The sequence below is a fragment of the Peromyscus leucopus genome, chromosome 11 (assembly GCF_004664715.2).
Source record: "Peromyscus leucopus breed LL Stock chromosome 11, UCI_PerLeu_2.1, whole genome shotgun sequence".
Taxonomy (NCBI): domain Eukaryota; kingdom Metazoa; phylum Chordata; class Mammalia; order Rodentia; family Cricetidae; genus Peromyscus; species Peromyscus leucopus.
The window spans coordinates 23317992-23332502 of record NC_051072.1 but is presented as its reverse complement, the minus strand read 5'-3'; the positions used below and the strand labels follow the sequence as shown (position 1 = coordinate 23332502).

At 37.3% G+C, this 14511-nt stretch overlaps 1 protein-coding gene across 2 annotated transcripts in view; it reads right to left on the bottom strand.

Moving 5' to 3' along the window:
• The window catches only part of LOC114688916 (UDP-glucuronosyltransferase 3A2-like), a 35192-nt gene extending 20887 nt beyond the window's left edge, over positions 1 to 14305 (bottom strand). Inside the window, exons 1-2 of one of the 2 annotated variants that reach the window (XM_028863386.2) lie at positions 14079 to 14302; positions 8279 to 8377 (exon numbers count right to left, since the gene is read on the bottom strand). In XM_028863386.2, coding sequence (XP_028719219.1) covers positions 8279 to 8377; positions 14079 to 14172 — 193 coding nt within the window. In that variant the 5' untranslated portion in view covers positions 14173 to 14302. Of the gene's footprint in view, positions 1 to 8278; positions 8378 to 14078 lie in introns of both variants that reach the window. The other variant, XM_037209392.1, reaches the window with a different exon arrangement.
• Between the last annotated feature and the right edge of the window lie 206 nt (positions 14306 to 14511).

Genomic DNA, 14511 nt, shown 5'->3' with positions numbered 1-14511 from the left:
TAAATTTATAGAAATGGGTTAATTTAAGATTTTAAGATCTAGCTAGTGAAAAGACTGAGCTATGACCACGTAGTTATAAATAATATTAAGCCTCTGTGTGTTCATTTGGGTCTGAGCAGCTACAGGACTGTGAGGATTTGGGATCTTGGTAGACACAGGAAAACTTTCAGCTATAATAGGGTGGACAAAACATCTTTGGTTTAAAAAGATATTTTCTGATAGATTCTAGTCATTGAAGGCTCAGTTTCCTTCCATTTTGGGTAGCATTGTTAAATATTCTGTGTTATAGGGGACCCATAGCACTACTTTTTTGTCAAACTGACTAAGCTAAGTGCTAAGAACTTTAGTATTCATTAGTTGTACAACCAAGCCCATCATGGGATGTTTTGGGAAATTACCTTATACTTAAGACTGTGAATACTTAGTCTCACTGAGGAGGGTTCAATCTTTATTTTTCTCTAGCTTTATATTTAGTGACTTTGTAAAAGCATAGAAGGTGCTTATTTGTAGTGAAATCTTTTTTGTGTTAATGCACTCTCTTACCATGCTTGCCCCCATCTTGAAGAAACTGATTCAACAGAATAATAGATGGCAATTGAACACATGTGTACAGATTCAGAAAGGTAGAACTAGATTGAGAGTCTAGGACAATGTACTTCATGTTACTATATGTATTCTTAACTTTATCTGTAGGTGGTCATGTTTCCCATATAGTCAGGATTCAAATATCTATGAATAAATGACTAGAAATGGGAGAAAAAGATTCACTGCCTGTTTTAGGGATATGCTAGCAATGTGTCCATTTCTAATCTTCAAATGTTTGTAGAGACTATAAAGAGGAAATGGCTAGGGAGGGGAATCCTGAAGAATAGTACTGACAGTAGGACATCTGAAAAAGGAAGTAGAGAAAATTCTGAGAATAGCAAAATTTCAATGGTAAAGAGGGCAGAAATTTGGGGGAAATGTGGAGAAGGACTACACAAAACTAAAGATTATACAGAAACCATATGGACATCTACTAGTCTAAAAGCTAATTTTGAAAGAAAAACATAAAACCTAAAAGGGCCAGTAGACAGTTTAGCAGGTTAAGGCACTCACTGCCAAGCCTGATGGGCTTAGTTTGATTCCTAAGACTCAGACACTGGAAAGAGAGTTTCAACTCCAGTAGGTTTTCCCATGATCTTCACATGTGTCCACACATGAGCATGCATACACACAATAAGTACACAAATTTAATGTCAAGAACACTCATACAACAACTCTTTACTTTTTTAAATAGAGATGTTATGCTTATTTAGATAATGCTGATCTCAGAAGCCACGGTGATCAAACAAAAATTCCAGTGTCAGATATGGGACAGGTTCCTATGATTTGTTGGTCAGGAAGCCCAGAAGCCCTCAAGATAGCATATGCCATTGCAATTGATCTTAATGGCCCAACTAGAACACAAGACGGTATTTCTAGAGTCACCACAGAGTGTGGTTGTCAGGCAGAAGAAAATCAAGCAGGAAGTGATTGAAATCTCCTCTACTCTGGCTAGCTTTCATATTGGCACACAGTGCTACACTGGCCTAGGTGGAAAAATCAGGGCTTTTATCTAACGATTGACCTTCCATGTTACAACACTAATACACAGGGAAAATGTGTCCAGTGGTGTAATAGAGGTGGAGCTGTTAGAGAGGTAATCACCCTCCTTGTGACTGAATTTCAAGCCTGTTGTACACAGGGGAAAAAAAGACTTGTCACTGTAAACCTCATCAAAAGCCCATTACAAAGGATGTCTTATAGCCTACAGGGGAAACTACTACTATTGTTTCACTAAATGTTCAAGATTTCAAATGACCTTCCAGGTATGTATGATTATACCCATGTATTATAAGCATTGCTCCCAGCATTCATCTAAGAGCTTGTTTTTACAGCAATTACAATAACTACAGTAAATGCAAAGACTCATGTCTGTTTGATGTACTGAGAGTAAATAACTATTGAGTACTTGGTCATCAAAAGGGCATCTATATCCCTCCCTCTGGGACTCAAGGAACACAGCAGAATAAGAAAAAAAAAAGAAGATAAGAGGTGGATGGTGGGGAGAAGGGTCATAAAACACTCTCGTTCTGAACATGCCATGCCTGTTGCAATCATGATCTCACAGGAGCTTGGTCTGCCTACACTGGATCTTACTTTCAGTCAGGATTAGGAATGACCCATGCAACTCTGCCCTTCATGGAGGAAAACTGCTGACTGTCCATGGATACTGGGAGAGGGAAGGACATTGCCATCAGTGGTTTGGCCACGAGTGAGTCACCCAACTCCAGAAGATAACTCCACACCCAGGCTCACTCAATGATTGCCCTGGTTAAATACAGTGGTTTTCGATAATATTAAATTCAGTGGTTCGGGTTAAATATTAAATACAGTAAGATTCTCTCTCTCTCTCTCTCTCTGTCTCTCTCTCTCTCTCTCTCTCTCTCTCTCTCTCTCTCTCTCTGTCTATCTCACTCACACACACACACACACACACACACACATACCACACCACACACACACACACACACACACACACACACACACACACACACCAAGACAAGAATATGGGAGGAAAAATTGCAAGTGGAAGGGAAGTAAATAGGGAACAAGATAAAAAGATAGAAAATATGGAGGAGTAAGTATTTATCAGAATATGCATTACATATGTGCATGAAATTATATAAAAAACTTTCAGGCACTGAACTCCCAGCTACCAATGCAGAAAAAATAATTTGTATATAGAAATGTGTTTGTGTGTATCTGTGTGTGTGCATGTATATATAAAAATATTCACAACAGGTTAATTTTAACCACACAAAGCTATAAGTAGCCTGTTCTCTATCAATAGTAACTAAGTAAGTTAACTATGGCAATGCACACAATAGAATATGACTAAAAACCACATAGAATTATTCGCAGACATTATGAATGAACCTTTATATAACAACTTTGTTTAAAACACTATAATAAGAGTATATATAACTTATAATCCAATTTATATAAAATAAAGAAGACAAAAACTAACATAGTAACATTATTTGTTGACCACCAATAGCTATTGAGAAGTAATATGGCCAAGAGCAAAGATTATGAAGAGCCGTGGAGGAGAAATCTTCTGTGATGATAAATCTACATGTGTTCAGATATTTAAGTATAGGTAGGTATAGATATAAATATACGTGTAAATATATATTGTAATTATGATGACTTTGTCAATAGTAACCCAATGAAATACTTTACAAAATGAAATGTGACCAAAAGGAAATAATAGATCTTCTTTGTGTTTTAAGTGATTAAAAACTAAACTAGAAAAACTATGTGGGGAAAATGTTATTCATTTGTTCCTTAGAAAGTACAGGACACTCAGTACTAATAGGACTTAGTCTTCAAAATTCAACTCATGGAGAAATATTCAAATTAGGTCAGGCCTTCTTCCTGAGTGAGAGGATTGGATTCAGATTTTAGGAAGGACCTGATATCTGGCTGGAATTTACAGAACAGAACAGCAAGGATAGAGTTATGCATGAGAGAACAGAGTGCTATGTTAGAGGGAAGAAGTCCTTCATTGGAGATTTTCAAGAAACAGGTCAATCCTAATATTCCAATCCCTCCTCAGTTCAGCAATGATTAAGAAATAGTCAATGGAACAATATACAGAAGGCACAGATGGTCCCTTGTAGCTAGAGTTTTCTCCAGTCTTGCCTAGCCCACGGCTAGGACAAAACTCTCTCACCTGCCAGTCCCACAGCTGCTTAAACCCAACCAAGTAAACACACAGAGACTTATATTACTTATAAACTGTATGGCCATGGCAGGCTTCTTGCTAACTGTTCTTTTATCTTAAATCAAACCATTTCTAATAATCTATAAGTTGCCACATGGCTCATGGCTTACCAGTATCTTAACATCTTATCATGGAGGTGGTTGGCAGTGTCTCTCTGCCTCAGCCTTCCTGTTCCCAGAATTCTCCTCTCTCCTTGTCCCACCTGTACTTCCTGCCTGGATACTGGCCAATCAGCATTTTATTTATACAGAATAATATCCACAGCAGTCCCTCTCTATGCGAATGTCCTTGATTCAACTCTTAATTTACAGAAGAGTTTCAATTGGCTTGGAACAATTAAGAGTGCTATTCTAACTCCTATCAGAATCCTCTCTCTCTCTCTCTCTCTCTCTCTCTCTCTCTCTCTCTCTCTCTCTCTCTCTCTGTCACTCTCACTCTGTGTGTGTGTGTGTGTGTGTGTGTGTCTCTGCCTCTCTGTCACTGCCTGTGTATATGAGAGAGAGATTCTGTGTGTGTCTGTCTGTCTGTCAGCTTGAGAATTCTGATATTTAATGATAATGGTATGTTTTAAGATGTAGAACCAACAGTATTGAATCAACTTCACCTTACATAGTGAATGAAAGTTTCATACATTTCATTCCTATGAACTAAAGTCAATAAACAGAACAAAATGCCTGTGTTCTAATCTGAAACTAAATTCTAAGTTAGTGATATCATCATATCTGCTCTATCTGCTTTTTTAACTAACTACCATGACAAAGAAGAACCAGCCTACTAGAAGGGATGAAGGTTGTCTGGTCAAGCAGAACATATATACAAACAAGTCCTGGCTTGAATATTTGTAGCAAATCACTGAGGATCTCTGTTGTTATTGGACTGGTGCCCCAAAACAAAAACAACATTTAGCTTGATATATGTTCCTTGTGAAAGGTGGGGTAGACAGGTATTTATATGTGGCTCAGTTGTTATAGTGCCTGGCTAGTGTATTTGTTCTCAAGAACCATACAAAAATTTATGGCATACATCTATTATCCCAGAACTCAGAAAGTAAAGGAAGTTTGACCACAAAATCAAGGTTATCATTTAATACAAAGAAATTGTGAAGCCAGCCTGGTATACATGGAAACCTTTCACTAGATGATAGATAGATAGGTAAGTAGGTAGTTAGGTAGATATCTAGATACATAGATAGATACATAGACAGACAGATACATACATACATACATATGCTGTGGGATGTCTTTCTGTACACTGTGAATATGTGTTGCTGTCGTTGGTTGATAAATAAAACTGTTTTAGCCAATGGCCAGGCAGAATAAGGTTAGGTGATACAATTAAATTAAGATGGGGATGAAGAAGGGCAGAGATGGGGCAGATGCCAGCCAGCTGCCAAGGAAGCAGGATGTGTAGAAAAATGAGGTAACAAGTCACGAACCACACGTCAAGGCATAGATAAGAAATGAGTTAATTTAATTGTAAGCACTAGCTAGTAATAAGCCTGAGCCGTTGACCAAGGATTTATGACTAATAAAAGTCTCTGAATGAATAATCAGGAACTGGCAGGCAGGAGAGAACCATCTGGTTACATAGATTTCTTTATGGTGAGTGCTAATGTGGTCAAAAGATTAACACATTATGAATAAGGCCTTGGGGATCTGTGAGAGAAGCTTCAGGGAAAAGCGGAGAGGACCTTTTACCTCAAGTATATTTTTTTCCTTGCATTGTTCTTGGACATGATTTCATACTTGCTGCAACAGATACTTAAATTCAATTTATAAGATATGTTATTTTTTGTTGCATGTCAGAACATAGCTATAGAACCCAATCTGGTAAAAGGATATTCCTAGCGCTCTCCTCAGGGTATCCTGAATCTGGATATGGCCTTCTGGTGTACTTTTGTGCCTTCCCAGGTATAATCTATACTATATGTTAAAACTGACCTGTCCTGGGAGAGTTCTAGGAAACAGTTACTCTGCTTAAATTTAATACATGATCACTGGTGTCTATTTCCTTGTTTTTCCTGATCATGTATTTCTGAACTCAAACAACCTTCCTTGGATCATTGTATTGATTGTTACAGTTGTGTATAAAGTACATTGAAACTGAAATAATATTTTTCTGTAGCATTATAGACAGTAGTCTAACTGATTCCTTAAGTTCTTCAAATTCCAGGTCTTGAAGACAGATCTGCATAGGTCAATGAAGGTTGACAGTAAGTGTAAGGAAGCTTGTTATAGAAACGAAAGAACTATAAGGTCAAACCATTCACCCTTCTGTCCTGGCACTATCAAATATTTGCAAATCATGTGAATGCCAAATACCTATATTTCTTCAAGTTGTCTGTCATACAGTTTTTCGGGTTGAATAACCACAGAATTAAGTGATCCAGACAAATAATTAATGTTCACATGTTTCAATACAGAGTTTCAGTTGAAGGTTGGATAAAAATGCTCTAGTAATGTTGTTTCTATATTCACAAATCCACTTAAAGTCTACTGGGAAATAAAAAGAAAGTCTAACCCATTATCACATCTGAAATGTCCAATGTTTATGGAAGTAAAAAGGACCTCTGAGTTGGGACTGGTGACTCATGCCTATAAACACAGAAGTTGAGAAGCTAGGATAAGAGCATTCCCTGAGTTTGAGAACAACCATGGGTATATGAATATGTTCCATGAAAGCCTGGGCCTGTCTGAGAAAAACTAAGAAAAAGAAAAAGAAAGAAGAGAACACAGGAAGGAGGCAAATAGCAGGGCATGGTGACAGAGAGAGAGAAAAAAAAGAAAATAAAAGACAAAAGAAAATTTAGGTCAACAACACTTGCATCTAAGAATTAAAGACAATTGTTCAACAGACATGGAGGATTTCTTTGCAGACCTTTTCTGCATAGCTTGTTAAAAGATCAGAGAGTCTAGAGCTTTGAGCAATAGTCAAAGGTCATGAAACTAGACAAAACAGGATAAGCATGAACTCCAGTTATGAACCCAGAATATTAAGGCAAATTAAATATATAAATACATCCAATAGCCAGGCGGTGGTGGCTTTTAATCTCAGCACTTAGGAGGCAGAGCCAGGTGGATCTCCGTTAGTTCAAAGCCAGCATGGTCTAAAGAGCAAGATCCAGGACAGGCACCAAAACTACACACAGAAACCCTGTCTCAAAAAAAATACATTCAATAAACAAAGAATTGAAGTTTTCTGGGCTTCTTCCTGAATCTATCAGCAGAGACTGCTGGGTTTTGGTTTACTTATGATTCTCTGTACTCAATAAACTAGATAAGAACTTCTAATATCATTCTGCAGAGTTTTGTGGGAGCCAGTTATTCTTCAAGAATCTGGAGTTTTCTCAGTCACACATCCTAAACTTTGAGCATAAATAAAAAGATAATTAGAAAATATTTCTTAAATTTTAGGTTTTTAAAGATAGAAACAGATTTATGTGGCACTGAATATAGATATCCTTAGATAATTAAAATCCTAAATATGGCAGAATATGTCTAATCAACACTACTTTTAGACATACTTGACATAAAATGTCTCAAAATGATCAATAACGATGTATAGTGTTGACTGTGAATGATATTCAAGTAATGGGTTATTTAATCTGTTTTTAATGCCAACAAAAATATCTGATGTTTGTTAATTTATCATGTTAATATTTTACTGAGATGACTCAGCAGTTTAAAGTGTATACTACTGTTGCAGAGGACCCATGTTCAGTTCCCAAAATCCACATTAGGCAGTTCCCATCTTCCGGCTAACTCCAGGTCCGGGTGATTCAACCACTTGGGTTGGCCTCCTTGGGCACTTGTACCCATATGCAGAAATACACACCATAACACATAAATATACACAATGAAAATAAATATAAACCTAAAAAATTATTTATCTCATAGTTTTAAAGATTAACACTCCAGGATGATTATTGTGTGGAGCCTTGGCTGGATGTCTTTTCACTGCATCATAACACAGAAGGTGATGTGTTTAATATATAGTGAGCACTTGAGCCACACGACAAAAGAGAAGAAAGAGGCCAGAGAAGGAAAGGCTCATTCTTTCATAAACACCTACTCCACTGAGTAAAAATATCTACCAATGGATGGACAATGTAATTCCTTTCCAAGTATATACCTTCATAGGCCTAATACTTAAGGATCACTAATGTTCAATACCAAAGGTTCTGGCAATCACAGTCAACTTACACCACTATGTAAAATACAGAAGTATATCATATGAGGACAAGACCACAAAGTCTAATGAGATCTCCAAAACTTATATACACACATATATATACTTTCACACACACACACACACACACACACAAACACACACATACACACACAAACACACATACCACAATTTATATCTAAATAAGATCAAATACAGAACTTATATCAAACAGTTCTATACAAAATCTATTATTTTTTATTTAAAGTGACTTAATGTATTAATTGATTTTAAAAGTACCTGGGATAATAAGCTTTTCGTTAAGCAGATTAGTCACATTATGTCCATGGTCTTGAAGAATTTGTGACACATGGTTTATCACCACATAGTGGCTTCCACCTAGAAATAAAACGTAAGTTCATTTTTGTGAAGACTAATGAAAAGAATTCTGCTTACCATAAATAGCTGACATAAAGAAATCCAAAAGTAAGTGTAAAGACACAGAAAGCCTCATAATGAATAAATGGAAACCAGAACTTCCATGCCCTCAATTACATTTTAGATGATATCCAGGATGTGAACCCAGAGCTCTGACTACCAAAGATAGGAAGGTAATACCTGAAAAGATGGCTCAGTAGTTAAAAGCAGTTACTGCTCTCATATAGGACTAAGGTTCCATTCCAAACACTCACATGATACCTCACAACCACCTGGAACTCTAGTTCTAGAATTTCTAACACCTTCTTCTGGCCTCCATGGTCATTTCATGCACATGATACACTTATATATTTTATGTGTAGGCAAAGGACTCATAATCACAAACTTAAAAATAAATTATTTTAAAAATCTGTAGGTTCTTATATTTTTGGTTGTGAGCCTAGCCTTTAATGGCTGAGCCATCTCTCCAGGAATGGGGGGTGGGCTGGGGGGAAGGGGAGGAGGCAGGAAGGGAGAGAACAAGGGAATCTGTGGCTGTTATGTAGAACTGAATAGTATTGTAAAATAAAATTTAAAAAAAAAAATCTGAAGGTTCTTGATTAACGAGCTACTCTGCTTGGACAACAGACAGTCTTTATCCTTGATCCATGTACATTTTCCACTGTGTCTTCTCATAACTACATTAATCATTCTGCCTCCTCTTCTAAAATGATCCCTGAGCCTCAGGTCCAGAAGTTGCTTCATCCAGTCATTTTGTTCAATAAATTACCAGAGATGGAAAATACATCACAATAAGATGGCTGATATTTTTTCAGTGAAAGAAATTTCATGGGGAGAGATGCTTATTGAGCCCTTAAGAAATTTCTCTTCTTGGACCTGAGTTTCTACCATTTTGAATAAAGCCATTAAGGGTCATCATGAGGTCTCAACAACTCTGGGTGCTCATGAAGAACATCAGATGCATGAGGAACTGGGGCAACAAATTCTTCAACAATCCTAGGATCTTCAGGAAAGGTACAAGTATCTATAGAAGGATTTTAACTTGGGCTAATGGCTCACAAATAATGACCCAGAAACTTATTATCAAGTAATAATGCTAGTCCCTAGCTTAGGCTTGTCCCACTAGCTCTTATAATTTAAATTAATCCATTTATATTAATCTACATTTTACCTTGTGGCTTTTTATCTTTCTTCCATTCTGTATGTCTGATTTCCCCCAATCTTCTTGCCATCTCTTCTGTGCCTTGATTATGTTCCCCATTTCCTCTCTAGGTCTGGAAATCCTGCCTTTACCTTTTGCCTAGTTATTGACAATTTAGCTCTTTATTAATCCTATCACAGCGATATGTCTTTACACAGTGTATAAATATTACACAAGTATCATCAAACAATAGCTTCTCTGTGGCTACAGTTTCTTTAGAACAATAGTTTGAGTCCAGAACTGAAGCAGAGAATGATAAATTAAGAAGAGAAATGGAATTTGTACAACAAAAGCTGGGAGAACAAAGTGATTGGGAGAACTCAGAGCACCATGATTAAAATGGGGCAGAGCAGGAAAAGGTCAGGAAAGTTGAATCTATACATTGTGTGAATCACTCTTTTCATTCACATTTGTGTTGTCTGAAATAACACAACACAGATAAAAGCCTACTACACCCTGATTTTCCTGTTCTTGTTCTTATTAGACTTAGAAGGGGTGCCCAGTGAAACAGCCATTCTAATGAGTACTCACAAGAAAGAGCTCATCCTGGAGAAAATCTGAGAATTTCAAACTGCACAAACTGAGCCAGTGAGCCCAGGAAAAAAAGTGAAGTTTCAAGAGTTGGGTCTTCACCTTCATTACATTAAAAATTCCAGCACAAAAGCAGGTGGATGAAACAACTTCTGCACCTGAGGCTCAGGGATCATTTCAGAAGAGGGGACAGAATGATTAAGAGTCAGAAGAACATGGAGTTTGCTGTGAGATTGTGTCTCCTAGGAATATCAGAATCTAACTCATGAAGTCTCACCAGCAAGACATGAACCAAATGAGAACAACATAAAAATGCTAAAGTTGATGTAAGAAAGCACAGATCCTTCAACCCCTCACACACACACAGCAAAAACAAACAACGAAAATACAGAGTCAACTAAGAAATGGTGAAAATAGGAGAACCAGTCTTACCTAGTGAAGACCACAGTAATTGCTTATCCAATACAAAATTGACACTGTGTTGATATATTTGATCAAACTGTGACACTCCAAGAGTGTTAACAAAGTTAACATTGAATCAGTGGGCAATGTCTGTGACTATATGGAGAATTAGCCATGGAGAAATTGTAAGACCCAGGATATGATAGAGAAGACAGGAAGGAATAGAGGGGATAGAAAGATTTGCAGAGACTTTCAATCTGGGAAACATGGAAAGAGAGGGTCAGCTGATCATTCCTTTGCTGCTTTCTCAATCTATCAGGTTTTCACCCCAGTATCTGACTCCAGAGTTGTTATTGATAATAGAACAATTAAGATAAATGCTTCATATCATCCCTAAAAACATACATACTAATAATACTATACAGACTGAGCAGGTTATATTTAGTAGTATATGTTATTATATAGTAACACTATACAGATTGAGCAGGTTACATTTAGTAGTATATGTGTGTATATAGTAACACTATACACACTGAGCAGGTTATACTCGGTAGTATATGTGTATATACACATGAATGTATGCATGGAACAACAAATGATGATGAATGAGGCTGTGAATTTGAAAGAGAACATGGAAATATTTTGAAGAGGGTTTGGAGGGAGGAAAGAGAAAAGGAAGTGATATCATTATAATCTCAAAAAATAAAAGAAATAATTTTAAAAGCAGGTGGAAAATGGAGTCATGATTTTTAACAAGAGTGTGCAAATCCCCACTGTAACAATACTCATTAGAAAATGATATGTGCCGGGCAGTGGTGGCGAACGGCTTTAATCCCAGCACTCGGGAGGCAGAGCCAGGTGGATCTCTGTGAGTTCGAGGCCAGCCTGGGCTACCAAGTGAGTTTCAGGAAAGGCTCAAAGCTACACAGAGAAACCAACCCTGTCTTGAAAAAAAAAATGGTATGCAAAATTAGATTAAATTATAAAATAAAAAATATTAAATATGGCATAGAGGAAATATAAAATCACCAAGAATATATCTATACTGATAAACTTTAAAAGCACAGTTTTATGAATTAATTGCTAATATTTTCTTCTAATAAATATAATTTTATTGTAAAAAAAAAGAAAATGTATATGCATTCATTACGGGACATTATAAATGTAAGTTGTAGCCTTGCCAGATGCAGCCCAGTCCCTTTATCTGTCTTTTGCTCTAGGGAGAACAGAGCAGAAGATTCAAGCCCATGTCTATAATCTGTGTTTCACTCCAGCACTGAGGTACTAAGGCTCCATCACTGGAAGTGATCTAAAGGAAAACACTGTCCTTTGTGAAAGGTTCAATACAATAATCCCCTTATATTAGCAAACCTCCAAATGTTTGCTTTCTATTATCCTAGACAATCAAAAAGTAAATATCATTTAAGGCATAGAATATAGAATTATAAGAACCATCTATCTTCACAAATGTTGAGAATGTAAATGAAACACAGCAGGGCACAATAGAATCTTCCTCCAAGTCATCTTTTCAGTTTTACCTTGGAAGAAAACATTCCTAACATTCACACAGTTAGAAATTTAGGGCAAGTCTCTCAAAGTTCTGCCTCTGACACTGAGGAGACTGTTATTCTAGGGTTTAGGAGTACATCTAAATTCTAGTGCCCAGTTCTGTGTAATGATTACTTCTACAGCAGCTGAAAGAAAACTCCTGCTTTACATAATTATCATGTGCCAGGCAGAGGTGGCACACACCTTTAATCCCAGCACTCAGGAGGCAGAGGCAGGTGGATCTCTATAAGTTTGAGGCCAGGTGGTCTACAGAGGGAGTTATGGGACAGCCAGGACAACATAAAGAAGCTCTCTCTCAAAAGAAAAGAAAAAGAAAAAAGCACAAAACAAAAAGACCACAAAGGGGGAGAGCAGGAGAGTTTGCTCTGTGTTTAAAGTACTGGATCTTCTTCCAGAGGACCCAGGTTCAATTCCAGGCACCCTCATAGAGGGTCATAGCCACATGTAACTCCAGTTCCAGAAGATCTGATGCCTTCTCAGGACCCCCACAGTGCCTGGGCACATAAGTAGCAAACAGACAGACATGCAGGTAAAATACTTCTACAATAAGCACAAATAGGAATATATTTTTATCATCATCTTGCTGAGATAGTGAGTAGTAGTGAAGAGGACCAGATACAGCTAACTTACTGTTCATTGTTGAATCCATAATGTCAATAGCTTTGCTCTAAAGCAGCATTAGGCACGAACGATGAAATGCTTATAGACGAGCATTCCCTTATGACTATGACAGATAAAGGAGGTAGAGTTTCAGATAGATACACAAATTGTAGGCACAAAAGGGTTAGTGACAATATATCTTAATTTGCAAAAGCTCCTTAGTAATGCTACAGAGTCAGCTCAGATGTCAGAAGTCAGTAAGAGCAGAATCATAGTCCCTTCAGAATGTTCTTCCTTATAATAAACAAAAAAAAATCTAACTAAGCCATCCAGCTTCGTTTGCTTTTGGTTAACTTTTAAAAATCATTAATTGTAGAGGTCATAAAGTACAGCATGTAAGTTATTTGCTGACAACTTGGCTTTGGGTAATATCTATTATGAGTGTATTGTGTTCACACATTACAAATTAAGTGTCTATGTTCTTTTTGCAGAAGCTCTAAGGTTACCTATGTTGAAATCTTGACTCTTTACCAGAACCACTAGGTATCCAAATTAGGATTAAAATAACATAATGCATTCATCAATTCTGCTTTCTTATTCTATCTGTGTCCTTTCCTGTCCTAATCCTTGGGATATCCTATTCAGCTATGAATGGAAACAGGTTAAAAATTGTAAACAAAAAAAAAGTGTTTTCACAAAGCCTATATATGGGTTTGATGTTGTGTGTTGCTTTTGGTACTAGTATGCATTTACCCTACCCAACCCTGACTTTTATCACTGATTCATGCATATAAAGCCCTAACCAATTATTATGAACCTCAGCCCAAAAAACGGAGCATGGATATTTGTGGTGTTCAGAGTAACATAGAAGTACCTACAATAAGATGACACCCTGATGACATGCAAACTTAAGTGACTGTGTGCTTATTCAGAAGAACAAGAAATACTTTTGAAAACAAAAATGTTGATGGACGTATCCAAACCCATGAAAATCAAGAAAGGCTCATTGCTCCCTTTTTTGGAAGAATAGACTGATCACTTTGACTAATATGCCCCCCATCTACTCACAATCTAAACTGCTAGTAGAGAAGCCTTTCTTGTCTTCCTTACAATAAACTACTCAGTCTTCTGCTGCTGTGTCCACATTAGATGCTATTTCCATCTGCTGCTTTTCCCCACTCTTTGGTAGAATCCCTTCTGAGCACCATAATTTACAATACATCCTTCCTCCCTCAGGTTTGATCTAAGCCTAGTTAGAAAATCTCTTGCATGGTCAGTCTACTGCATGCTGTTTGCATGAGACATGTTAACCCAGGTATCCTGATCTCATAAGACTCTATTTTCCCAACAAGCACTCACCAACTGTAGATAAAGTCAGGATTTTTGCAGCATCCAAGAGAAGAACCTCAAGGAGAAATAAGCTCACTAGAATCCCAATCCGATGCTCAGCCATCTGTAAATCAAGTGGAGCACAGGCACAGGATGCACAGCTTGAGAACTGTGTGCCACTAAGGGACCCTGTGAGCCTCTGTCACAAAGCACTGGCTGTGGCCTTGAACTGAGGTAAAATGAGATTTTACTCTGGTCTTCCAAATGTCCTCTTGCTCTTTGCCTTGTCTCTGCTGGTCTCTTTCCATTGGACATTCTGTTTCACCCTCCTTCACCAGAGTTGATAGAGGTGCTGAGTTAATATTTACCTTGTCCTCTAGCCAAAATATCCTCTTTACTGCATCTAACTCTCTAAATTGTGAATCAAGGAACCCTGAGGAATCCTGTCAATGACAGCATCTTG